The sequence below is a fragment of the Pleurodeles waltl genome, chromosome 10 (assembly GCF_031143425.1).
Source record: "Pleurodeles waltl isolate 20211129_DDA chromosome 10, aPleWal1.hap1.20221129, whole genome shotgun sequence".
NCBI classification, from domain to species: domain Eukaryota; kingdom Metazoa; phylum Chordata; class Amphibia; order Caudata; family Salamandridae; genus Pleurodeles; species Pleurodeles waltl.
The window spans coordinates 892,241,567-892,267,760 of NC_090449.1; the positions used below are offsets into that span (position 1 = coordinate 892,241,567).

The window sequence follows — 26,194 nt, forward strand, 5'->3', positions numbered from 1 at the left end:
TTCGCACTCTAAAGCACAGATAGGATCATAAGTGACATTTGGCTAGTACTGGTCGATGGAGGAGGATGCAAAGAAGAGGAACACGGGAGCCAACAAATGGTAAGCAATGGGCGTGCATCAAGCTTTTTTTGTAAGCAATAGTGTCTCGCACGCAAGACTCATGCACTAGCACATGCTCTTGCTGGCTCGACCCTAAAAAGGAATACAAATAGCCAGGTATTTCATAAAAGTGGAGAATTAGGCCCAAATGTTAACTTCCTGGGTTTAGTAAGAAGAAGCCTGTTACTATCACAACCCTATGTGTGCCCCTATGTGCCAACAGCGCTTTGCAAGCTGGGAATTTTGAGCCTATATTTCTAATGATATCAGTGAGAGTCCCAAAATTCAAGTTAATCTTAGCAAAAAAGGGTACTCCTAGCTAAAAGGCAATTTGACAGCTATACAAAGGGAGATTTATTTCAGTATTTCCGTTAGTGCCGGCCTGGCCAAAAGCACTTCACAATAACAATGCTGGCCAACATCAAAAATCTCATGCAGGGAACCTCAAATAGCAAGAAGAATAAAGAAAAAATGTATTAAGGCTCAGTAAACTGAGCATATACAAATTTCACAACAGAAAGTTCAAGGAAGAATGCCAGCCGTGAAATTCCAGCGACTGAATTATTTTAATTGCACTAGGCATTTAAAGACATTTCTACACTGAATCTATTACATGTTTAATGGAATTCCCGCTGTAAATAAAACTGGGTCTTAAAATGTCAACTTTTCAAATCATTTATGAACATGAACAAAAATTTAAAGAATTGATACAAATTGTTAGGATACCTCGTATAATTAGTTTTGCCGTAGTGACAGATGTTAGCAAGCATGGCCAATCATGATGGGACACGTAAATGTGCCTGAGAATTAGGTTAAATGGCAGTCAGTGTTATGGTCCTAGATTTATCACCTGCTAAAAAGACAGTCCTTTATAATGTGACTAAAACAGGGTATCCTTCACCTACCATCCCTTGCTTCTGAACTCTGGAGGTACCGTCCAATAGGGTACAGTTGTTTTCCTCTGCAGACTTCCTGAGGCGGGTGATACATGGGATTCCCATCAAGGTCGATCTCCTTCAGTAAACCAAGATGAAATATCTCAGTTGGTAAGGATACAATCCGATTTTCTATCAAAGAAAAAAAAAATATTTTTTTCAGATAATATTTTTACCTCTTTACAACCGTCTGTCTAAATGATATTGGTGATTGGTTTACCCATAATTGGCAAATTTGATTTACCAATAAGTACCTAGTATAGTGCACCATGTATGCCCAGGCCCTGTAAATCAAATGCTACTAATGGACCTGCAACACTGATTGTGCCTCTCACACGAGTAGCCCTGTAAACATGTCTCAGACCTGTCACTGAAATGTCTGTGTGTGCAGTTTTAAACTGCCATGTCGACGTGGCAAGTGCACCCACTTGCGAGGCCCAAATCGTACCTTTTATTACTTTTAAGTCACCCCAAACGTAGGCTAAAAAAAGCTCAGTGGGCAGGGTGAAGTGTATTTAAAAGGTAGGACATATACTGGTGTGGTTAACATGTCCTGATAGTGAACTGCTGCTAAGTTCATTTTTCACTATTGCAAGGCCTATCTCTCCCATATGGTAACACGGAAATTGCCCTGAAATATCTTTTAAGTGTAATTTCCCATTGGGAGCAGACAGAGATGTGGAATTTGGGGTCTCTGAACTCACAATTTGAAAATACATATTTTGGTGAAGTGGGTTTTAGAAAGTGGGCATTTTCATGCTTAACCATTCTGTGCCTCTGCCTGGCTGTGGAATACACGTCTGGGTCAGGATGACAGTTGGGCTGTTTGTGAATTTACTCTAGAGAGTCACCAAAGGGAGCTGACGTGTGCCCTGCATATCCTGATGGGTCTTCCTGATTTAGAGTGGTGGGAGAAGCTGACACTTAAACCTGAATAATGTTGTGCCTGTCCTTACGCAAAGCAGTCTCCAAACCTCTGGAGTGTGTCTGGGGCCAGAGCAGGAAAGGCAGGGTCTTGTACAAAACAAAGACTTCTCTTTGAAGTTTCCCAACTTCAAATACAGAATTGGGTATAAGGACTAGACCTCCGACCCCACAAAGTTAGAATCCTTCTGGACTGAGGACATTCTGCCAGGAAGAAGGGCTGAATACTGTAGGAGGGACTGCCACTGTGCCTTCTCCTTTGCTGTGCTGGCCTGCTGCTTCTATCCTGTGTGTGGACTTTGCTGTCTACATCCTGTTTCCAAAGGTTTTCCAAGGGCTTGGACTGAGCTTGCCTCCTGTTAAGAAGTCTCAGGAACACCATAGACTTAATCTCTCTTTCTGAGACTTCTGACTTGCCAAGTGGTGCCAAATCCAGTCCCTGGGTCCTTGGGAGTGAGTGCTGGTGCAACCAAGAAGAAACCAAGCACATCGACTCCAGAGCCGCTGTCTGACTCTGTGGCGCTGCCTGTACCGGAGCCGTGGTTCCCGCTGAGTGCAACGACTGCGACCTGCAACACAGGCCCGACACCACCACTGCACCTCCTAAGTCCCACCACAGCATGAGTCCCGAGTGTTGTGTCCCCATCGTCCTTGACACCCGACCCTGCCGCACCACCTGTGGCCCCATGGCGTTACTGCAACATCACGAAGTTGATGCCTCGCATCTTGACCTGCTTGATTCATCGACGCTGCAGGGTTGTAAGGAACAGATGCCTCGCCACCGAAGCCGCATCACCTCCCCTGCAACTGTAAGGAACCGATGTCTCACCTCCCCTGGCTAGCAGTAAGGAACTGATAACTGATGCCTCATCTCCCTAGTAGCAGTAAGGAAGTGATGCCACACCAGCTCCTGCGATGCCTCACCTCCCCTACTCTGTGCAACATCTTTCTTTCCTCTTCGTTTTTCAAGGTACTGTGCCTTGGGTCTGTTCGACTCTGTGACCGGCCTGTACTCCCTCGCAAGTGGACTGTTGGGAACAACTCTGTCAAGACGCCATGATAGTTGCATTCATAGCTATTGTGCTTCTAAGCACTATACTAAGATTTCATCTTTGAAAATGTGTTTCTTTACTTGTGTATGTTGGATTTGTGTTGTTTTTGTTGTGTATTATGCGGATAAATATTGACTATTTTTCCAAACTGGTGTGGAGTCCTTTTGTAGTGTTTTCACTGTGTTACTGTATGTATGTGTACAAATACTTTACACATTGTCTCTGAGCTAAGCCTGACTCCTTGTTCCAGGCTACCAACGGAGTGAGCAGGGGTGATCTTAGCTGTGTGACTCCCTTATCCTGACTAGGGTGAGGGTCCCTACTTGGACAGGGTGCAAACCACTGCCAACAAGAGACCTAATTTCTAACAGTAACCATTTCCAACCACCACTGCTGCTCCCCCTTTCATCATTCTTCACCCATTCCTACTTCAATCACAACTCTGCCATACTCAACTCTTAAACATCCCTCCTTCCACTGCCCTTTATCTTCACCTTTCTGTCTCTTGAAAGCCCCTACCTCCATCCTAGCCTCCCCTGTCTAGCCCTTGTCTTCCCGCCCCCCACCACACACCTACAGTATGTCCACAGAGGTCCTGTTACTTTCTTTGCCCCTCCTTGTCCTGGTCCTGCCTTCATTTCTCACCTCCCTATAGCCACCAGCTTCTATTGCCGAGCTCCCTCTGACTGGCTTAACCCCCATTATGTGCTATCCATTCCGTTCACTTCTCCATCCAGATCCCACATCTATTACCTGGCCATCACTGCTCCCACCGGCTATGACTTCATCCCACTTTGTCACCCCTTTCTTCTTCACACATCCTCCACTGGTTTGAAATGAGAAGGTGGTAGAATCATCAGAGTTGTGAATTAGGGAGACTCATGTTCACTGTGCTTGTGTCATGAACAAGCTTCTGTCAGAGCCACAACTACTCTGGCATGAGGTGGTCAAGCAACCGATGACACAGCAGGGACCTAGAGTTGATGCCCAGTAGAAAAGAACAGCTCTGGCTTGCAGGCTCTGCCATAGAAAAGTATATGAACTAAATATGGCCTTTGAGGTCTGTGGAGTACTAGAAATTCTCTGGATTACCCCGGCCACAGCCTGATGGTTTGACCACAGCTGTATCTGTTTTCACGGACCCTAAAAGCAGCTGTCACATCACTAGACCGTATACATTGACCTCAGCTTGCATGGGGTGATTTACTCTGTGTTATAAGAAATAAAGTGCCCACTATTACAGTAGAAAGTACATTTTAGGTTAAGCCTCCGTTCCCTAACTTCCCAAAACACAGTCTTTGGGGTAATTACTCCAGACGGTTAATAAACTTTTCACTGAGTTAGAAAATATAATCATAACATATGAATTCCACTCCATACATAAAAATGTGGCAGTTATACTTTAAGCCCGCCCTAACCACCTAATCATGAGGAGGTATGTATCTACAGGATTCCCTCTTTGTGTATTGGTACCTCACGTATAGCTAGAAAAGCCTTGCTTTTAAGAGTATCATCAGGACCATACAGTGTAGACAAATGATGTTTCGTTTTGCCCAGCCCTGTATCTCTAACAATCACCAATAATAGGCATTCTAGATTGTTTGTTTGATAATGTTATCTGGGGTTGTGAGATTTGTTGTGACATCTTTTACAGGATAGCTCCTTTCCAACACATGTAATTACAGGATAGCTCCTTTCCAACACATGTAAATATGAAACTTGTTCACAAACAACAAATCTGCATTACAAATACAGTACCTAAACTACATTTTTTTAATCCAAAATTAGGATCCATGATTAAGTTTGAATTGCAAATGTAGTAATTTCTAAGCTAAAACACTCAGTACAAGTCAAGGTAATTTCTGTTCCGTATGGGAATAAATGGTGGTTGGTACTTTGGGGCAGGTGGCCCCCAACTCGCTAGAGCTCATCACTATGCTGAAAAAGACTCAACTAGTATATATAGTCACTATACATCAAGTATGTGTGTAGGGAGATTGGACAGCATCCACTCCCTGAGTGCGTATTCAGGCATCATGAATGGATGTGGTCTCCCATTGCTGCATGTCAGGGCTTTCACTAGTACTTCATTTGTAATGGAAAAAGTGCTGTGCCCAAAGCTCTGATCTGAAACCCACAGGTAGTGCAATTAAATGTTGGTACACTGAAAATCAAGGCTGCATAGTCCTGAATTCACCACAGGTCCTGGTAATCCACTACCAGACACTCCCTCTTACAGGTTCCATCTTTCTCCTTTCATTACAGTTTTTCCGTCTTTCTCTTCCTCTGTCTTTCCGCTTTGTTTGCTTTTCCATCTCTTGCTCACTGTTGCAGAAAAATAAGTCCCAGTCCCCAAAAGTAAGTGCCGGTGCCACCCACGGTCAAATACTGGTTCAAAATAAGCACTGGGTTTCACATTGCAGTGGGAACTTCAGTTGAGCCACAGGTGTACACAGACTCCAATAAATTAAATAGTGAGGCAGAGGGCTGCTGGCTGGTGCTTTCCTTTGAAAGAAGTCCTGCTTGTGAAGTGACATACTAGGTTGTGGGTGGGCGTGTGCCAAGAGTGGAAGGCTAAGGTGTGTGTGTGCTGGCGATATCCAGGAACAGTGATAGGAATAGGAGAGTAGTTCAGCAGTAATTTATTCTTCCATGTAACTGTTAATAATCACTACTGTAATAACGTTTGTATGTGTAGCCAAAAGGTCAACCTAAAGAGTTATAGGAGAGGTAGTTGGGTTGAGGATGGTGTAGGAAAGAAGCCTCTTTCTAGCTTGGTTATCCCCACTTTTGGCCTGTGTGTCAGTGTGTTTGACTGCGTCTACTGAGATCCTGCTAACCAGGACCCCAGTAGTTATACTCTCTCCCTTAAATTTAGTTGTTGGTAACTGTTATCACTGTATTTCACCCACAACTGGACACTGGTGCCCGATTATAAGCCACTAGTTTATGGTACCTAGGTACACAGGGCATTGGGGTTGCAGGGGATCCCTATGGGCTGCAGCATATGTTGCCCAAGCAAAGTCTTCCGCAGGACTGCCATTGCAGCCTGTGTGAAAAGGTACACGCACCTTTTCACTGCCATTTTTTACTACACCAGGTCACCTATAATTTACCCCTATGGCAGGCCTTCTAGCCCACAGGGCAGGGTGCAAAGTATCTGTGTGTGAGGGCACCCTTGCACTAGCAGAGGTGCCTCCCACAAAGTCCAGGCACATTTTCCCAGAATTTGTGAGTGCAAGGATGTGATTTTACGCATGTACTGGACATGGGTCAATACCTATCTCCAGCTATATAATGGTAACACAGAACATAGGCATGTTTGGTGTCAAACATGTTGGAATAATACCCCATGCTTTTGCAAGCATTGGTTGTATGATTCCATGCACTCTGGGGGCTCCTTAGTGGACCCCCAGTATTGCCATTACAGCCTTCTGAGGGTTTCCAGGCAGCCCAAGCAGCCCAAGCTGCCGCCACCTCCCAGACAGGTTTCTGCCCTCCTGTTGCTTGAGAAGCTCAAGCCCAGGAAGGCAGAACAAAGGATTTCCTTTAGGAGAGGGGTGTTACGCCCTCTCCCTCTGGAAATAGGTGTTACAGACTTGGGAGGTGTAGCCTCCCCAGGCCACTGGAAATGCTTTGAAGGGCACATAAGGTGCCCTCCTTGCATAAACTAGTCTACACCGGTTCAGGGACCCCCAGTCCCTGCTCTGGCATGAAACTGGATGAAGGAAAGGGGAGTGATCGCTCCCCTATCCATGACCACCACAGGGTGGTGCTCAGAGCTCCTCCTGCGGGTCCCTGGATTTTGCCATTTTGAATCAAGGTTGGCAGGGAACTCTGGGAGCATCTGAGTGGCTAGTGCCACCAGGTGACGTCACAGCCCCCTCCTGATAGGTGGTCACCCAGCTAAATCACCCTTTCAGGATTATTTAGGGTCTCTCCTTTGGGTGGTTCCTCAGATTTGGATTGCAAGTCTCCAGCAGGAATCCTCTGGACCCTCCACTTCGACTCCTGACTGAAGAAACTGCATCTGGACCCTTCAGAACCCCACAAGCTGCAACAAAGAAGCAGGACGCCTTCTGCAACATTGTATCTCCGGCTCCTTCCAGCAACTTCAACATTTCCCCAGTCGTGCATCATCTGAAGACAGCCCTTCTTCAGCCTGCATCAGGAGAAAGAAGAAATCTCCCTTGGGGTGAAGGAGTCACTTCCCTGCTTCTGCAGGCACCAACTGCGATGACAACCGGCTGTGTGGATCCCCTCTCCTGCTGAGCTGCATGGACCCTGCACCACAGGTGGTGGACTGAAGTGGTCCCGACGGATCTCTCTTTCAACTGTCCAACTTTGGTGGAGGTAAGACCTTGCCTCCACATGCAAAACAGTACCTCTGTGCACCCCAGCACTCTATCCTGCGACGCACAGCTCCCTGAGTGGTTCTCTGGCGGCGTGGGAGCCTTTTTTGTACTGCTGTGTGGGCCTCTTCTGCAACTTTCGTGTCCCCGTCCTGTGGGACTCCTGTGAGCGCTGCCTAGTCTTCTTTGGGCTCTCTGTGTTGCTTAGGGCCCCCTCTGACTCCCCTCCTGGTTAGAGTCCATCTGGTCTTTCCTGGTCCCGGCAGCGCCATTTTCTGCTAACTGCGAGCTTTGCAAGTGCCAAGGCTTGTTAGTGGACTCCGACGATGCAAACCCGACTGCAATCCTCCTTCCAGTGTGGGACATCACCTGCATCCTCCAGGAACCCGACTTCGTCTTCTTGGGTGCAGGGCTGACACTTCTTCTTCACAGGTGGTTCACTTCTTGCACCTTCATCCTGGTGGGTAGGGGCTTTTGCCCTTCCTGGACTCTGCTGTGCTTCTTGGACTTGGTCCCCTTCTTCCACAGGTCTTCTTGTTCAGGAACCCACTGTTGGTGTCTTGCAGTCCCTTCTGGGTTTTGCAATATTCTTATAGGCCTTCACGCATGTGCTACAGGAGCGTGAAGTGGGGGCCAAAAATCCAGAAACAGGGATACTAGTTACTTGTAGTTGGGCAAGCAGGGCATTTAACATGACTGTAAAACATGCAGGGGACACTCCCATCCCAACACAACTATTCAGTGAATATAGATGACTGCCCACTTTTTGATCAAGCCACCAATATGGAAATGAAGAGGAGCTTGTACTGGTAAAGCTTCATTGCAAACAGAATCCATGGTGAACATATCCCAATCAGTTTCGGATATGGAAGAGGGCTGTGGTGTTTTTGGTGTGTATCATCACCAACATGGACCTATCCACTTGGTAGCCCATGATAATATTGCATAAAATATATTTTGAGACACAAACATGTTAAAAATATTGTGATGTCAAGAATATTGGGGGGCAGAATACAGAAGTTAACAATATTGTGTTTTTAGATATTTAAAATATATTTTTAATCACAGTTGTATATATTATATTTTTAAAATAGTAAATCTAATGTCATTTTTAATTGGTATGATACATTTTAGTTGTTTTAGTATTTTAAGTTATTACTATAGTATTAATATGCATGTTTAATTTGTTTTTGTATATTTTGTTAATTTTTATATGAATGTTTTTTTTTAAAGTAGTGAGAAATGGTTAACTTAGGAGTGAATTGTGTGTTTTATAGGGAATTAGGGAGGGACGTTTTATAAAGTGTAATTTATTAATTTTAATTCATTCTATTTAATTTATTTAAGTGATAATTATGTAAATGAATTAAAGTACAAGTTATTTACCTTTGGTAGCGAAATATCTGGCAGAGACATATTCTAGTTGTAGATGCCTTACCTTAGAATTTCCCCCAGGCATCAGGCTGGATCCGGAGATTTTTCTTCGAGCAATACCCTTGCGCCTTGGTAGGTGGCGTCAGTCAACTCCACAGGCGTCAGCGTCGTAGTCGCTGTGATGACAACAGGAGTAGCACATAGACACCTCCTCAGCGCAGTGACGTCAGTTTCTTTTTATGACTTTCCACATCAAAGCACAGAGCCGCTATGAACACTGAGATTGGTGCGCCAGAGCTAAGGACCCGAAGGGGGAATCCCTGTCCCTAGAAATCAGTTCACAAGCGGGGAGGATGGGTGGGTCGGTAAGGAATCTGCAACTAGAATATGTCTCCACCAGATATTTCATTACCAAAGGTAAGTAACTTGTACATCTGATAGAGACTTATAGTTGCAGATTCCTTAGCTTAGAATAGATACCCAAGCAATGTCATCCTCAGAGGTGGGCTGCGGACCAACATCATACTAGAAAGTCCTGCAGGACCGAATGACCAAAGTAGCTGTCCCGATGGACCTGACTGTCCAGGCAGGAGGGTTTATCAAACGTGTGCAGCGATGCCCACGTTGCTGCCTGGCAGATATCCAGGACAGGAACTCCACGTGCTAATGCAGTGGAAGCAGCAGTTGTAGATGCCTTACCTTAGAATTTCCCCCAGACATCAGGCTGGATCCAGAGATTTTTCTTCGAGCAATACCCTTGCGCCTTGGTAGGTGGCGTCGGTCAACTCCACAGGCGTCGGCGTCGTAGTCGCTGTGATGACAACAGGAGTAGCACATAGACACCTCCTCAGTGCAGTGACGTCAGTTTCTTTTTATGACTTTCCACACCAAAGCACAGAGCCGCTATGAACACTGAGATTGGTGCGCCAGAGCTAAGGACCCGAAGGGGGAATCCCTGTCCCTAGAAATCAGTTCACAAGCGGGGAGGACGGGTGGGTCGGTAAGGAATCTGCAACTAGAATATGTCTCCACCAGATATTTCATTACCAAAGGTAAGTATCTTGTACATCTGATAGAGACTTATAGTTGCAGATTCCTTAGCTTAGAACAGATACCCAAGCAATGTCATCCTCAGAGGTGGGCTGCGGACCAACATCATACTAGAAAGTCCTGCAGGACCGAATGACCAAAGTAGCTGTCCCGATGGACCTGACTGTCCAGGCAGGAGTGTTTATCAAACGTGTGCAGCGATGCCCACGTTGCTGCCTGGCAGATATCCAGGACAGGAACTCCACGTGCTAACGCAGTGGAAGCAGCAGTCTCTCTGGTGGAATGAGCGTGCAAGCCCTCAGGGGTTGCTTCTTGGCCAAAGCGTAGCACAAGTTGATCTAAAGAAGTACCCATCGAGAGATGGTATGTTTTTGCACCACCTTCCCTTTCTTCGCATCCACATACCCGACAAAGAGATGATCGTCCACCCAGAAATCTTTAGAAAGATTAAGATAGAACGCCAATGCTCTTTTTGGGTCCAGACGGTGGAGTCTCTCCTCCTCATGGGAAGGATGTGGGGGTGCGTAAAAAGTAGGCAGGGTAATGGACTGGCCTACATGAAAAGGCGTAACAACCTTGGGAAGTAAGGAAGCCTTAGTGCGCAACACCACTTTGTCAGGGTACACAGACAAGAATGGAGGTTTGGACGAAAGGGCCTGAAGCTCACTCACCCTGCGAGCAGAAGTGATGGCAACAAGAAAGACAGTCTTGAAAGTGAGGAGCCGTAAGGGGCAAATGTGCATCGGCTCAAAGTGAGTACACATTAAATAAGTAAGGACAAGATTGAGGTCCTACTGAGGCATGATAAATGGAGTGGGAGGAAATAAATGGGTGAGACCTTTTAGGAATCTACTCACAATAGAAGATTTAAAGAGTGAGGGGTGATCAGATAACCTAAGAAAGGCCAAAATGGCAGATAAGTACCCTTTAAGGGTGCCCATAGCAGAGCCCTGCTGGGCCAAAGAAAGAATGAACAAAAGAACCTCAGACAGAGGGACAGAGAGGGAATCAACAGATTTCTTTGTGCACCATGCCACAAATTTATGCCAACGACAGGCGTATACTGTTTTGGTGGAGGGACGCCTGGCTGCCAAGATAACATCACAGACTTCGGGTGGAAGATCAAAAGTCATCAACTGTCACCGCTCAATCTCCACACATGAAGGCGGAGAGTGGGCAGGTTTGGTTTGAGAAACATCCCCTGCTGCTGCGACAGAAGACCCACCCGAAGAGACAGTATGAGTGGAGGATCGATGGCCATACTCAATAGCTCTGGATACCATACTCTCCGTGCCCAGTCTGGAGCCACCAAGATGACTTGGGCTCGGTCGTTCCTGATCTTCTTGAGAACTCAGGGCAGAAGTGGTATAGGTGGAAAGGCGGAAAGGAGGCCGGAGTTCCACTCCAGACAAAAAGCATCTCTGAGTGACTGCTGCCTTGGAAACTCCAATGCGCAAAACAGCTGACATTGCGCGTACTCTGCGGAGGCGAACAGATCTAACCAAGGCTCTCCCCACTGCGCAACCATATCCCACAGAGAGTGGGTATAGCGGCCCAAAAGGCTTGCGGTATTCATGGACCGGAAGAAAATATCTTCTTCCCAAATTGTTCCTGCCTTTTTGATTCCCTCTCTGGGGGTGCGGAAGGGAATGCGCCTGAGGAAGAGGAAGCCTGGATGACAAGACTCTCAGGCGTGGGGTGTTGGGACAGGAATTTAGGGTGGTTCGGGTGGGAACTTGATGGCAGCGTGCAATAGTCCTATTCACAAGAGCCCCTGTGTTGGGTTTGAACCAAGTACCCAAAAGGACATCGGTGAGGGCTTCATTGAATGGCAAAAGGGGCTCATATGTGGAGGCCTCTGGTTGAATCACCTCCGTCAGGAGATTGAACCTGACTTCTATTATGGGTAGGTCAAGGCCAAGGACCTCAGCAGCCCTACCGACCACCATAGCATAAGTCGCTCCCTCGGCCATAGCCACAGTAGGAGGAGACAGCATGCCAGCATCTGGAGAAGTGTCCCATACACTGGCCTCGCCCAATTCCTGTGCCCAGTCCAAAGATGAGTCATTCTGGTATTCATAATGGTCCAGGGACCCCTCCAATCCTTCCCCAAATTCGTAACCATAAGGAAAAGGGTCCAAATCCAACCTGGGGTGAGTAGGCCCCATCGAGGACAGAGGCGGCAGTGGGCGACGCCGCTCCAACTCTGAGTCGTCGAAAATAAGGATCGGGTCGACGTCAATAGTGGGCACTACCGACGTCGGGAGCGTCGACAATTGAACCAGCGCCGGGGAAGGTCTCAGTGGTACGACCAGCATTGGTGCCGATCCACAAGTGGATCCGGAGGGGACCTCTGTGGCCGGAGCCGCTGGCATGGAACCCGAAGGCCCCTCGACCGAACCCCTTGGGCCGAAGGCACCGTATCTGGGTTGGTCCACCCAGAAATAAGGAGCATGGCCTCATAGAACTCTTTAAGTTGGGTGGGGGTCGCTCTGGCTCACAGAAATTCGGGGAAGCGCGGAGGGGACCCAGAAGCAGGCTCTGAGGACGGAGGCCTTGAGCGTCGACGCTCCTCCCACGTCGCATCAGCCAAGCGACGGGGAGAAGTCGAAGGGTGACTGGACCACTTCAATTACTTTTTATTACCTGTGCCCGAAGATTTGGAGGAAGACGAATGGTGGTGGCTCCATTAATGGTCGAGACCTTCCTCTCGATCGAGACCGGGACCTACTCGGAGTCGAGCGCTGGGCTGCCATGAGCTTGAGAGGACGCTCTGTCAAGGCCTTCGGGTGCATGGCCCGGCACTCAGAGCACGACTTCGGGTCATGGTCGCGCTCCAGGCACCACAAACAAACCTGATGCGGATCCGTCACCGACATCATGCGGTGACAGTCCTTGCACGGCTTGAAACCGGTCTTCGGGGACATCCTTGACGCACCAAGAAACTCACAGAAAACTCGACAAAAGGGTCAAAGTCGGTCAAAAAGAGACCAAGGTAGATCTCTCCGGATCAGCACATGGTGCGGAAAGAAAAGAACTGACGTCACTGCACTGAGGCGGCGTCTATGTACTACTCCCGACGTCATCACGGCGACTATAACGCCAATGAAGCCAACGGAGTCGACCAACGCCACCTACCGATGTGCAAGGGTATTGCTCGAAGAAAAATCTCTGGATCCAGTCTGACGCCTGGGGAAAATTCTTAAGGTAAGGAATCTGCAACTAGAAGTCTCTATCAGATAAAATAAATACTTTTATTATTTGATTTTTAATTGAGTGGTTGATCAATGTATTTATTTGTGTGTAATAATTTTATGTTCATTGTTTTATATTTTTTAAATTGTATGATTTTTTTTTTTCATTTTTCTTACTTGATTACTAATTTTAATGGTTTGTTGGTGTTCGTGTTTAGGGTAGTAAGGTGGGAAGTGTTTTAATTGAATTTTGTATTTAAAAATTCTTATTTTATTTGTAATATAAACTCTATATTTATTAAATGCAACTGTATTTGTTTAATATTTAATAAGTTTATTATTTTAAAGATATTATGAAAACATATTTTTTGTCTAGATTTATATGTTTTATTTTAAAAACTCTAGGAGTAGGAATAGCAAATCTGACCCCTCCAAGGTCCAACACTCTCCCTACTGTTGCTAAGATTGGAGTGGAAATACTAAATCTGATCCCTCAAAAGTCCAACACTTTCTCTACTTTTGCTTACGTTATAGTGAGAATACTACATCTCACTCCTCAAAAGCCTGTCATTTTCTCTACTGTTTCTAAGATTGAAGTGGGAATGGTAAATCTGATTTCTACGAAATCCAACTCTTTCCCCACTGTTGATCAAGTAGGAGTGGTAATGAATATTTATTTATTTCCATTTTTTTATATTTTATAAAACTATTTATAAAACTAATTAAACTATATGTTTGGCTGGATCTCATTTGTTATTTTTTTTGTTGAATATATATTTTTATCAATATTGTGTTACTATTATTAATAAGTTTAATATATTTTTATTAATTAGTTGAATAACGCTTTAATTTTTTAAAGTATTCATTTGATTAATTTTATATTTTTTCAAATAATTGTGTTATTTTAAACTTTAATAACTACATTAAACATGATGCAATGCATATGGGGTCATGGCCAGGCAAGATGAATGACAGGATATGAGCCCCATAGCTCCCGGCCCATTTCATTATTAACACCGTTAATCCTGAAACATCCTACCATAAGTGACCTAAAAAAATGCAGATGAAGTCTTCCAGATACACACCGAGTCGTAACATAGTCATAAATCTGGGTCAGCGGCGACATAAGGAGCAGAGAGGCCAGCACTACGCTTTGAGCTGCAGGGAGGTGGAGCTGCATGGAGGTCAGAGCGCGATAGCAGCTTAACCAGCTCAGAGATCATCAAACAGCACGGAATACAAGGGCTGTGAAATCGCAGCCGTAAGACGAGGTGAGCAGCAACTGGGAGGGGAGCTCCTCCAGCCTGTGTGCAGCACCCCGCCCGGGACTGAGGGGGAGGCCTCTGCTGCGGCCCCTCGCTTCCCGAGAGCGCATCACCTGGAGACTGCACTGCTCGTCTGACAGGCCTGACACTTCGCCCAGACAGACTACCTCCCGGCGGTTGAAACCCCAGCCCCGCAGAAAACCACCTGCAGCATTGCAGGGGAAAGCGCTTGACCAGGCCGCATAGTGGTGATGCCGCTTACGAAGCTAGGGCAGTCACGGAAGAAGGGTTTATGGATATGTGCGTGTATGAGCGGCAGCACAGTGATTACCCTGAGGATACTCTTAGAAATCACATTTATAAACCATACACTACGTGCAATCGGAGTGTAGAGGTGTCGAAAAACGGTCCAGACAAAGAAACGTGGCGGAGCCAGGAGTGATAGAGGCAGAGACACATAAGCCTACAAGAGGACAACAACTGACTGTGAACCCCCGTATTGCTGTGTATGATGAAGGAGGAGATCTGGGGACCCTGGCTGGTAGTGCTTGCGATTCTCCCTCCCCTCCTCCCCCCTATGCTAACGATACTGCCAGTTTAGAGCAATCCTAAGGCCTGTGCCTCATGCAAAAAGTGAGCAGTGTGGGTGCCGCCATAAAAACTGTCAGATCGGAGTCCATCACTAACAGGTCGTCATGGGCAAGGATAAGGCAGCACACTCAAACTTGGCCAATATCATCACCCAATACACCACCCCCTGACACCCCATGCAAAGAATAACACAGCAGTCTGGAACAGGGGGAGAGGACACCAAGTCGGGAAGTGAGGTGGAGCCCACAAGGGCGGACTTGCTGGCTGCCATGCAGGGCTGCAGAATCACCAGAGAAGATAAAATTGAGACAGTGATAGGTGTTAACTTGTTGCGGATGGATTTGCGAAAAGTGGCGGACAAAGTTATGACTGCTGAAGGTAAGATAGCAGAACTGCAGGGCGAACTGGTGGCCTTAAAGAAACAAATGGCCCAGATGACAACAACCACTAGGGAGCTGGAATGAAGAGCAGAGGATGCGGAGGGCTGCTCTCGACGCTGTAACATCAGGGTGCTGGGCTTTCTGGAGAGAGTGAAGGCAAACGTGATGGAACGTGGTATGGGAGTGGCTCGAGATCTCGGGAGACACTCTTCTGCCGCACACCAACCATGTTCACAAACACGCGGGGTGGCCACCACAGGGGGGAAAATCGCTGCCGACAGACAATACTCCTAAAACAACCCACCTGGGGGAGCGGGGGCCACAGTCAGCTAAGATGGCACCCTGCTACTTTGCACAGAGGAGGCCCTGACAGGGGTGCAGAACATAGATATGCCACCAGAGCCTGGTGACATTGAACTACAGGGCACTGGCCCAGCATTAGACTACATACCTGATGCATTGGTCGCCTCGGAGGTGGGGATTGATGTTGAAGTATGAGTGAAAAGATGTATATAACTCTTTAATGCGAAATGATGAGCCAGGAGGGGAGGGAGTGGACATCCCCAAAAAGACAGGGCAGAATAGGGCCGCATAGAGCAGCTGCATTCCCATACTGGGAATGTGTTGATTATTCAGCAGGATAAGCACAAAATATAACATCTGAAGGTATGTGAGTGAATGGAAGAGGACTATATCCAGTAATGATTGGTTGCGGATAGAGATAAATTAGAGGTGGGGAACGGGTCGGGGCAAAACGAAATGTTTTGTTAAAGTTAGCTGGTCCCCGTTGGACTGGCTGGGATGCAATGCATGTCCTGGCACATGCGTGGGGTGGACATGGAAAGTCGAACAGTTGTACTAAATATGTCTGTGGGGGAGGAGGGAAGGTTGGGTCATGTTGTTTGTTAAAGTTCAAAAGTTATCAGCAGATTGTGGGGGGCATAGCATATTCAAGAATTGGTGAATAACACATATGTGACACGTCATATGATGGGGCTTGAATTGATTCACCTTCTTGAAGAGAGACAATATCTCCATAGCTTGCTTGCAGGAACCTCACTTAGATGATGCAGGTGTGGCTCGGTTAGCTAAAAAAGGCAGGGACAGATCTATCATTCATCATATTCGACCTATGCAGAGACACATTGGTCTGGGTGGCACCAGGTATTCCATTCTCTCTCACATATTTGGAGGCCTCTGAGGGCAGGCAATATGTATTGATGCAAGGTATGCTGGACGGCCATGACATGGCCTTCCTTAACACATATGCACCAAATAATGATGATCCCATCTTTTTTCACACCCTAAAGGACCTGTTGATGTGCGAGATAGACGCGCCAGTTATGTGGATCAGAGATTTTAATTGCATATTAGATGCCGCACTAGAAAAAGCACCTCCTAGGGCAGCAACCAAACCTCTAATGACTACTGCACTTAGGGGTGTAATGAGGAATGTGTGACTAGTGGATATTTAACGAATAAGTCACCCGGACCAGCGTATATTCAACTGTTATTCTGCCACGCACAATACTTATAGAAGACTGGACAGGATACTAGTGGCGGATTCCCCAGACTAGAAGACAAAGAGGGGACATACATGGCATGATTCCTTTCAGATCACACACCTGTCAGCTGCGCACTGAGATCGGGTAGTGATAGGCAGGAGACCCGGGCCTGGAGGATGTCAGCAGATGTAGGGAGCTACTATCAGGAGCATTGACTGACTACAGGACGCTTAAGTGGGATACAGTGTCAAATAAGGCAGTAGAGTAGGAGGCCCTGACGGCAGTACCGGGGGCAAATGCATGACCCTAACATATGGAGTGAGTTAACAGCTCCAGGGAGACCTCAGTAGAGAGGAGGCGCCGCCGGCCATGTTGCAAACCGGGGACCGATCGTACTCTAATGCAAACCATGGGGAACTAGCGGTGAGGTGTAGTATAGCCAACATATGGGACCGATTGGACAAATACACTCTAAAACAATACCGACGAAAACTACATAGGTAAGGGGACAAGTCAGGCAGATTACTTGCATGGACACTCTGAAGAAAAAAACAACCATCACCACAAAAGACGAATCTGATGTTAGTGAACGGGGTCAGGGTTTCCACCGGAGCATGGGTACTAGATATCTTTCAGCAGCATATTCGATGGGTATACACTGCGGACACACCACAGGCCCAGCGCGGTATGTTCCATTCTTGGAGGGTTTAAACCTTCCACAACTAGCAGTGGTTACAGCTGAATCCCTAGACGCTCCATTGGAACCAGAGGAATTGCACACTGCACTCAAAATGCTATCAAGACATAAGGCACCTGGAGGGGATGGCTTTCCACCCGAGTTCTATTAGACCTTCTTGGTGATCGTAATGCATGGTTCTCTTGGAAGCACGTGAGAAAGGGGTCCTGCCTCCAACAATGTGGAAGGGTGAAATCTGCATGTTCCTTAAATGAGGTTTGTGATGAAGCCGACCCTGCTGATTATAGCCCACTCATAATGATAAACGCTGATATAAAAGTCTTGTGAAAGCTGCTCGCCACCCGACTGGCACCATACGTGTCACAGCTGGTGCATGAGGATCAATGTGGATTCATCCCTGGTCGTAATACGGGCACAAACCTAAGACGCCTCATGCATGTCCTGCATAAGGTGGAACATCGAGACGAGGAGCTGGCTCGGGTCTCCATGAACTTGGAGAAAACCTTCAATACGGTGGACAGGGGCTACCTATTTGAAGTACTGCAGGTGATGGGCTTTGGTCCGCAGTATCGAGGATGGATCCGCCTGTTATACACAGAACCTACGGCAAGAGTGAGTGAAGGATGGAGCCGTTCAGAGATTTGGGAGGTGGGCAGAGGAACTCGACAGGGCTGCCCACTGTCACCTCTCCTGTTTGCACTGGCTATTGAGCCTTTGGCTGTTTGGGCACGTCATGAGCTTGCAGACTGCGCATAAGACTGGGTGACACTAACCACGTTATCTCACTTTATGCTGATGATGTGTTATTCTATATTTCTGCCCCACGCATGGTGTTGCCCAGGCTGCTGCACCTCCTACAGGAGTTTGTGAACGCATCAGGGCTTTGCCTCAACTGGCCGAAATCACTACTTTTTCCACAAGTAATGCTGGCCACCATGCCGCTGAATCACCTACCGGCTCTAGAGTTGAGATGAGAGACGTCCAATTTCAGATACCTGGGGAGGCAGGTAAAACACATTGAGACACAGCAATTGTGTCTCAATATTCACAGAATTTTTGACTCCCTGAGAAAATCGGTTGAATTTTGGAATACCCTGCCACTCTCATTGAAGGGCGGTATCCAAGATGGTCCTGTTGCCCAGGTGTCTATACCAGTGCTTAATTTGTAAACAAAAACGTGCCGGTGCTCAAAGCCCTCCTTTTAAACATGTGGCTGCTGCAATTAAATGTGGGAACACGGAATTCTGAGGCAGCGTAATCCTGAAGCGATCTCGGGCCTCTTCAATCTACATCCACTCCATGCCCCTTCAGCTCCCTTTGTGACGCTTTTTCGTTTTTCTCTTCCTGTTTTTCCCATATGTGTATTTTGCTCGCAGCAAATGCCTAAGGCAGAAGAATAAGCCCGGGCCCTCAAAAATAAGTGCAGGTGCCCAGCACCGGATACAACAAGCACAAATTAAGCACTGGTGTATACACATTATAGAACTCCTTTTGCCCCATAGCTCAGAGAATATTTAAACAATTGAACTCGATACTCACGTCACTGTTATGGGCTGGGCCGCGGAGTAGGGTGGCCTTGACAACACTAACTCGCTGGTACGTGGATGGGGGATTAGAGGTGCAGAGACTCGAGCTTTATTATTATGCCGCGCATCTGCACCATGCGGCTGGGTGGCTGGCAGAGGAAGATAACTGTGAGAAGCGGCTACTTGAGGGTTTGGTTGGTGCACCTCCCCGTGACATAGATGGAGGCGGCTGGAGTAGAGAGAACAACCCCCTATGTAATACGCCACAAGGTGAGCGTCCGGCAAAGTTATGCAGAAGTGGTTCTGCGGAGAGCTCCCATTCACTGAGAACTTCCCTTTTGGATCCTGGCACAGCATGTCAATTGATGACTAATTTGTCATTTCAGGCCTGGAAAGGTGGGGGATGCACAATGCTGGGGACGCATACCCCGGTGAATACTTTTATCACATTCGAATAGGCTTGTGACAAATTCATGCAGGGCCCGGGTCATTTTCTCCATCATGCAGGATTGGTGGAAATGGCCAAATAAACCTGGCCCACATACCCCGCTGTACCACAGCTTTCGCGCACACTGGACATTTTACTGACATGCAGCGTAGGCCGACATTTGATTACACTCCTTTATAAAGCAATGAGGGAGGGCGCCACAGAACTGCCAGCTAGGGCGCGAGCAGCATGGGAGCTAGACCTGGGTTCACCATTAGATGATAGCGAGTGGCCCAGTATTTGTGAACAAACACACATGGTATCCTGCAATGCCCAATTCCACTTGGTACACTATAACTTTTTACATAGACCATACCCCCAAGAGACTACATCGCATCTCCCCCACAAAGTCCGATCTGTGTCCACATGTAGCATGAGTGGGGCAGATTCTATGCACCTGGCCTGGGAGTGCCGGCAGTATAGGACTTTTGGGCACAGGCGGTGATAGACATCTGAAGGTTCACAAGCATACACGTAGAACACGCTCTGCTGCAGTGCCTGCTGGGACACGTTAAAAGGCCGGCTGGTCAAAAAATGAAATATAAATTCCTACAAATAGCACTAGTTCTAGCACAACATAGAGTGGCCATTACACGGATGGGGCAACGTGCACTCGTATACACCCACTGGCATAAGGATATGGTGGAATTGGCACGAGCCGAGGAGATACGTATGAAGAAAAATAGACAAGATGAAAAATTAGAGTATGATGTGGTGGCATGGAGGGATGTGTGTGACTCCTTCTTAGACACAAATGCAGGAATGCAGACTACGGAAAGTGATGATGAGTGCGAGCACAGAGGATGGAACGCTTTAGTCAGTGGGGGGAGCTAAGCCCCCATAAAAGTTGGGAGGGTTTGAGTGTGTGATAATTATGTGATCCCAGCTGCAACATGGAATCAACAGAATTCAGGATTGCCAGATGATGTACTATTCAAAACCCCTAACATGTTGGGTGAAGACAAATATGTATACCACACCCAATGCTGCTGCTATTGATGTATTATATGTTGAAAACGAAAAATAGAGGTTTAAAAAAAAAAAAATATATATATATATATATATATATATATATATATATATATATAATGCAATGTATAGTAAAATCAATATACTTAACTGTTTCTGATGAATGATGCAGGGTCTCCAGCAGATGAAACTTCAAATGTCTAAGGTGCATTTGGCATGAGGGAGTACGGCAAGGGACAAACATATGTTCCTTGCCTGCACTGAAGGCTGGAACTGGAAAAATGATTTGGGCCTAGCTAGGACTTCTGGCAAGCTCAGCACTTTGGATACAACCATGTTAATGTTGCACTGTTCCGGCACCTCGCTCATTAACGTAATCCACATGGTTCTTATTCTTAAACAGCAAATATATGACTTAGCCCTCCTGGGCCTCCTGTTTTAAGTTTGAAAAAAATTAAGAACACATTCTGTCACATACAGAGACTAGATTAATGGAACAAGTAGCAATGTCTTTAAGGTAGAGAAAAATCAGCATCTTCTGCTCAGTTGCTTCATTCCCAAGACTGAGGATACATTTCTACTCCACCCGGAGTTTAGGGAGCAAGCAGGCAAAGCAGTTCAATTTGCGCCACCAGTGCAAACCATAGTTCATCATATTTGCAGGGATGAGAGCTTTTCTATGTTGCAGACAACCTGATTAAATATATTTCCTTTCCACAGTTCCAAAGATTTGGGGTCTGATTTAGAGTTTGGGGGATAGGGTTCTTCTCCACAAATGTGGCAGAGCACCCTGTTTGCCAGACTAACAAACTGTGTGCTCCCGTTTAGAGTCTAGTGGAGCATCATGTTTCTGCCAGTGGTGGAAACCTTACACCAACAGCCAAACGGACTTGGGCCATTGGTACATCAGCCGATCTGCATTATGTACAGCTGATGGTCTGATGTAATTTTTGCCTATTCAGGACTATTAGGAAAAGTCTGGTGGTCCGAAATAGAAAAATGAAAATGACCCCCACACCCCGTTAAAAAAAAACTTTTAGGGTGTCAGGGTCATTTGTGCTTTCCTTTACAAAAAACAAACTCCTGCTTTAATAAAACCAAACGTTTGCTGAGCAGCCACATAAAAGATGGCGGCCACTCAGTAAACTCGGAGCCTTCCGATGAGCTACAGTGGCTCCTTTGAAGGAACAGAGCTCCCTGTCTGGCTGGCGGAGGTCTCTAAATGTGGCAGACAGTAGTCCAGCAGCTGCCCACACACCAAACTATACATGAGGGCCTTAGATTCTCTTTCTAAGTGGCAACACAAAGCTTTTCCATTCAGGGAAACTTTCATCACCACTAGAGACTAAGCTAAGAGTTTTCCTGTATAACAATACAATGTCCTTAGGCACCCTGTATTTGTTGTTGAACTGGCAAAAGCAGAATTGGAAGGTGCTAGAGTACCTGCACCTGCTTAAGTACTTGGAGCGCAAACAATTTGGAGCAGCTGAAGCTATGGCAGCCAAATTATTCTAATTCGCTAGGCAAGTAGAACGTGTCTAAATGATTAAATGAAAAGCACCAGAAGCCATTTTGCCAAAAGGGAAAACAATGTTTGTAATTGGATGAACCCCCCACCTCAACTCACTGGTCCAGCATTATTAGTTTCTAGGCCTCTGTTCATATCTACCCTCTAAGCTTCTTGTGAGAGTAGGTCGGTGGATTTGTAACAGATACACAGAATTAGTGCTTAGAACACCAGGCAGTAAACAGTGGGCAGGAGGCACTGATACTGAAGCTGTCAGTGTATGCACCAATAGTGGTGCTGGAAGGACCTGCAGAAAAAACAGAGCTGTACATCATACTGCAGAAGGGGCTGATGCTGGATTTATGGCCCTTGGCTTGACACTCCATGTGTCCAGGTAGGAATTCAACATCAGGTGCCCTGACAACGCATTGGCAAACCCACTATTTACGCAGCTGGAATATGTCATTTCATTGTACGTTGGATCCAGGGTTGCATTTTCTGAAAAGTTTAAAATGTTCTCCATGAAGCCAACCTTTCCACAGAGATTTATGGCCTAAGGATACCTCTGCAATGAAAGGGTCTGGCACAAACTACCTTCAAACCTGATGGAGTGTCAGAAGCGTCCTGCTCCAAAGTAGGAGGAAAGATCTGACGGAGCGGGTATTTTGTACCTTAATCTTTGGGTGTAATCAGTAAATAAACCCTGCCACTAGTCAAATGGATCTTTGCTCGTAGATAAGGTGAATTGTAAAGGAGTGATCATCTACATCAAACAATATAAGCAATAAAATCTCTGAAGATTTTGATTACAGTCAATACAAAAAATTGTGTGAGCTAAATGGTTTTATTTATCGATTTCTTACGTTTTCCTTATTTATTCAATAGGAATTAGCCTTTTAATCATCAGCATGAAAAGTGAATAGAATCCAATAATCAATATTTCAAATAAGAAAGAATACAATGTCCATACGTATAACAGTTAATATTGTAATAATACAGCAAGCATGTTCCATAAAGCAATTTTGCTTAACCTAAAATTAAATTTGAATGGAATAGAATTAGTGGCAGTTCAGAAACTCAATAAAAAGTTCTGGTGAGAGAATAAATGTACAAGCATAAAGCGTTTGCACATCAATTAAAAGAAAGGATCAAGCTGGAACGTATTCTCAGCTATTAATCAGCAGCAGCAGACATCTAATAAACAGGAATAGACCAAGCAATCTCCCACGAAGAGACATACAAGGCCTGATTACAATCTTGGCTGATGGGGTTACTCCCCTCTGCCATATTACGATTCCATTATATCCCACGGAAATCATAATCCCCAGGCGGACTCTCCATCACGTTTGTGACAAAGTATTTCATCTGCCAAGATCTTAGTCAGGCGCATAGTCTCAAGAGACTCAGAGAAGGGTCCCCAGCGAGTGAAAGATGCCCCCTCTACTCTAGGAACACAGGCTAATTTAAACACACAGTATTCTAGATGGTAACTTCTTTCACTTTCTTTGCTCGCAACATTCAACAGGATTTCAGTAAACTCCCCAATTTCTCATGTCAGCACAATGCGCTGCAGACACAAGCACTTGAAAAGAGACTTCATTCACATTTTGCACTTCAGACAGTTCTTCCCACAAATATTCCTTCCTGTTGTCTACTCTCCTCCCGGTGGGAACCCTACTATAAGTTGTCTAATACAAAAAAATGCCTATTCACTAGCTAACAAAAAGCTTCTGGAAAGTTACAGCATTTGCAGCAAAAGAGAAAAACATCTCACTTAACAAACCAAGGGTTACAGGGACGTTATAGTTAGGTTCTGAATTTACTCACACAAAACCACTGAAATTCAGCAGTTATAATTAGAGTTAGTTCAAGTAACTATAACTCACGCCCTAAGGTAACTATAACTAGCACCCACACCATGCAGTTTTTTTCTTCAATAATTTGATTACTAATGTTTAATTCATATTTTAAAGACATACTGGAAGTTGTCATGAGTGCTGTAATATCTGGGGTAATTAGCAGTGCGTGGCGAGGCCACATGTTATAGGTACCTTAGGGCACGAGTTAAATAGCAGCTCCCTGCTTGCAGGAGCAATGCTTTCATCTGTTTCTTTGCATGCATATTTGCATGCAGAGAAACAGATGAAAACTCAGTTTTCTGCGGAGGTGGTTTGGGTGTCCGTGATGGACCCCCTACATTAATTTATTTCAGCCCCAGAGAGGTGATAGTCCCGAGGCAGCGGAGTGGCCATGCGACCCCCCCATCTTAAATTGAATGAATTGCCCCCGGGAGTTTGCAGTCCCTGGGGCTGTGAGGGGACCATGCAGACCCCTGCATTCATTTTATATTTAGCCCTGGGGAGGTGGCAGTCCCCAGGGCTGCAGGGGGGATCGCGCAGGTCCCTCGAGAATTTAGGATGATTTGCCCCAGGGAAGTGGCGGTCCCTGTAGCACGGCACCCAGGGGTCCCACCTGCATACATATTTTTAAGTTCCATGGGGAGGTGGCGGTCCCCGGGACTGTTGGTGGGGGGGGGGGCGTGGGAACCTCCCACATTAATTTATAAAGATTTGTTCTGGGGAGGTGGCAGTCCCTGGGGCTTTTATAAGCCCTAGAAGGGGGGCATCATGCGCCCCCCTACTATTTTTATGCTACGTCCCCGGGACCTGGCCCATCCAGGGGCAAAAAAAAAGCAAGTGTGGGAGACTATGCTTGTTTTTTTTTTTTTAAATCACAGTGAAATTTGCAGATTTGCTGTGATTTTTGCCATGATTAAAAAAAAATACTTTTAAGCTTTGTGGTGTCCCTGGTGGACCCCTGCACCAAGGCTAGAGGGGAAGGGTAAACAACAAACAGCAGCTCCAAAGACGGAAGGGCCCTAGAACCACTAGTATCCACTGTATGGATGCCTGTTTTATGGATTAGTGGACTTGACCAGAGGACAGGGACCCACGTCCTCTAATGCAAAGCAGTATGCAAAAAAGGTGAAGTCCCACTTTGAAAGTTATTGATTTTATTGTTATGCAGACAATGTAGTCCCAGTTATACAATCAGTCACTGGTTAACAAAACAGGGTATACGGTCCAAGGTCCAAACATTATATAATATCCAAGGAAAAAGGAGAATCAGCCAACACGTGTTTCGCCCCCTCTGGCTATGTATTTGCCGGGGCTTTCTCAAGGCATACGCGAAAGAGCAGACATGTATTGATTACAGACTAAAATAGTCCTTTTCTTGTACAAAACAAGGCCGGTGCGTAGCGCTCAGAAGCGAGCAGCCTATTACAGGACAGCAGAGAGGCAGAGTAACAGGTATGAGGTAGATGATGAAACTTCCCCTTTGGATGAAATGCCACTGATGATGTCTGAAGAAGGTTTTGAAAATGATGAAAGTGATTACCAAACATTACCCAGAGGGGAAGGGTAACAGTACCCTACCCCCTTTTCATTTTTTTTTAGTTTGATTTTTTTAGACTTAGCTGAAACCGAGTCTCAAAATGGCTGCCAACACTCCCTGGTTGAAGTGTTGGCAGCCAATCAGATCTCTGCTCAAATTCAGGAGTATTTGTGAAGCCTTCGCGACCCCAGATATACAAATTTGTTTTTCTTTTAATATTTCAAAAACTACCTAATGGATTTACACCAAATAAGAAAAAGGCTTATTTTTGGACCAGGAGCATCCTTTCTGCCAAATTTGGTGTAATTCCATCCAGCAGTTCGGGCTGTAGTCGTGTTCAAAATCCCTAAGGGAATTAAAATAGAAATACACTTTTTTTTACCTCTCCCTTTTTCTCGGAAACTTCCCATGCACAATATGATTCTCAGGCACACTTTGTTTGGAAAATATTGTGAAGATTTGTCAAATGGTGCCAAAGATATAGGCAATTCAAAAAATGCTTTTTTAATGGAAACTAGGTCCTAACTATAACTACCTACTGGCGACCGCCACCATTCTGATAGTTGCAGGAGTAAACCAGTTGGCTCTTAACTAGGTAAGAAAGAATGCTGGTAAGCTGCTGAAACCTGCATGTGGTACAAAGGCAAAAAGAATTGCTAAAACGAGAAGAAAACAAAAAAAGACCAAAATAAAAGGCTAGACGAGGCCCCTTTGGTATGGATTTACTGGGCTCGAGAAGGGCAAGTTGCAACCCACACTAACTGGAAGAGCAAAGTGAACCGGTGAGGGTGCGTGCCCAGACGGAGCAGCATATGGATACTCGTGTACCTTACTTCCATGCAACGTTCAGTATCAGCAACGTTTTAAAAAAACACAGTTTCCAATCCCAAA

General features: G+C 46.0%; 1 protein-coding gene across 2 annotated transcripts in view; it reads right to left on the bottom strand.

The window, feature by feature from the left end:
• LRRD1 (leucine rich repeats and death domain containing 1) overlaps positions 1–26,194 on the bottom strand; it is a 248,333-nt gene that overhangs the window by 27,895 nt on the left and 194,244 nt on the right. For both annotated transcript variants that reach the window (XM_069211629.1, XM_069211628.1), the window contains one exon: positions 1,005–1,166. In XM_069211629.1, the coding sequence (XP_069067730.1) occupies positions 1,005–1,166 (162 nt within the window). The remainder of the gene's footprint in view (positions 1–1,004; positions 1,167–26,194) is intronic.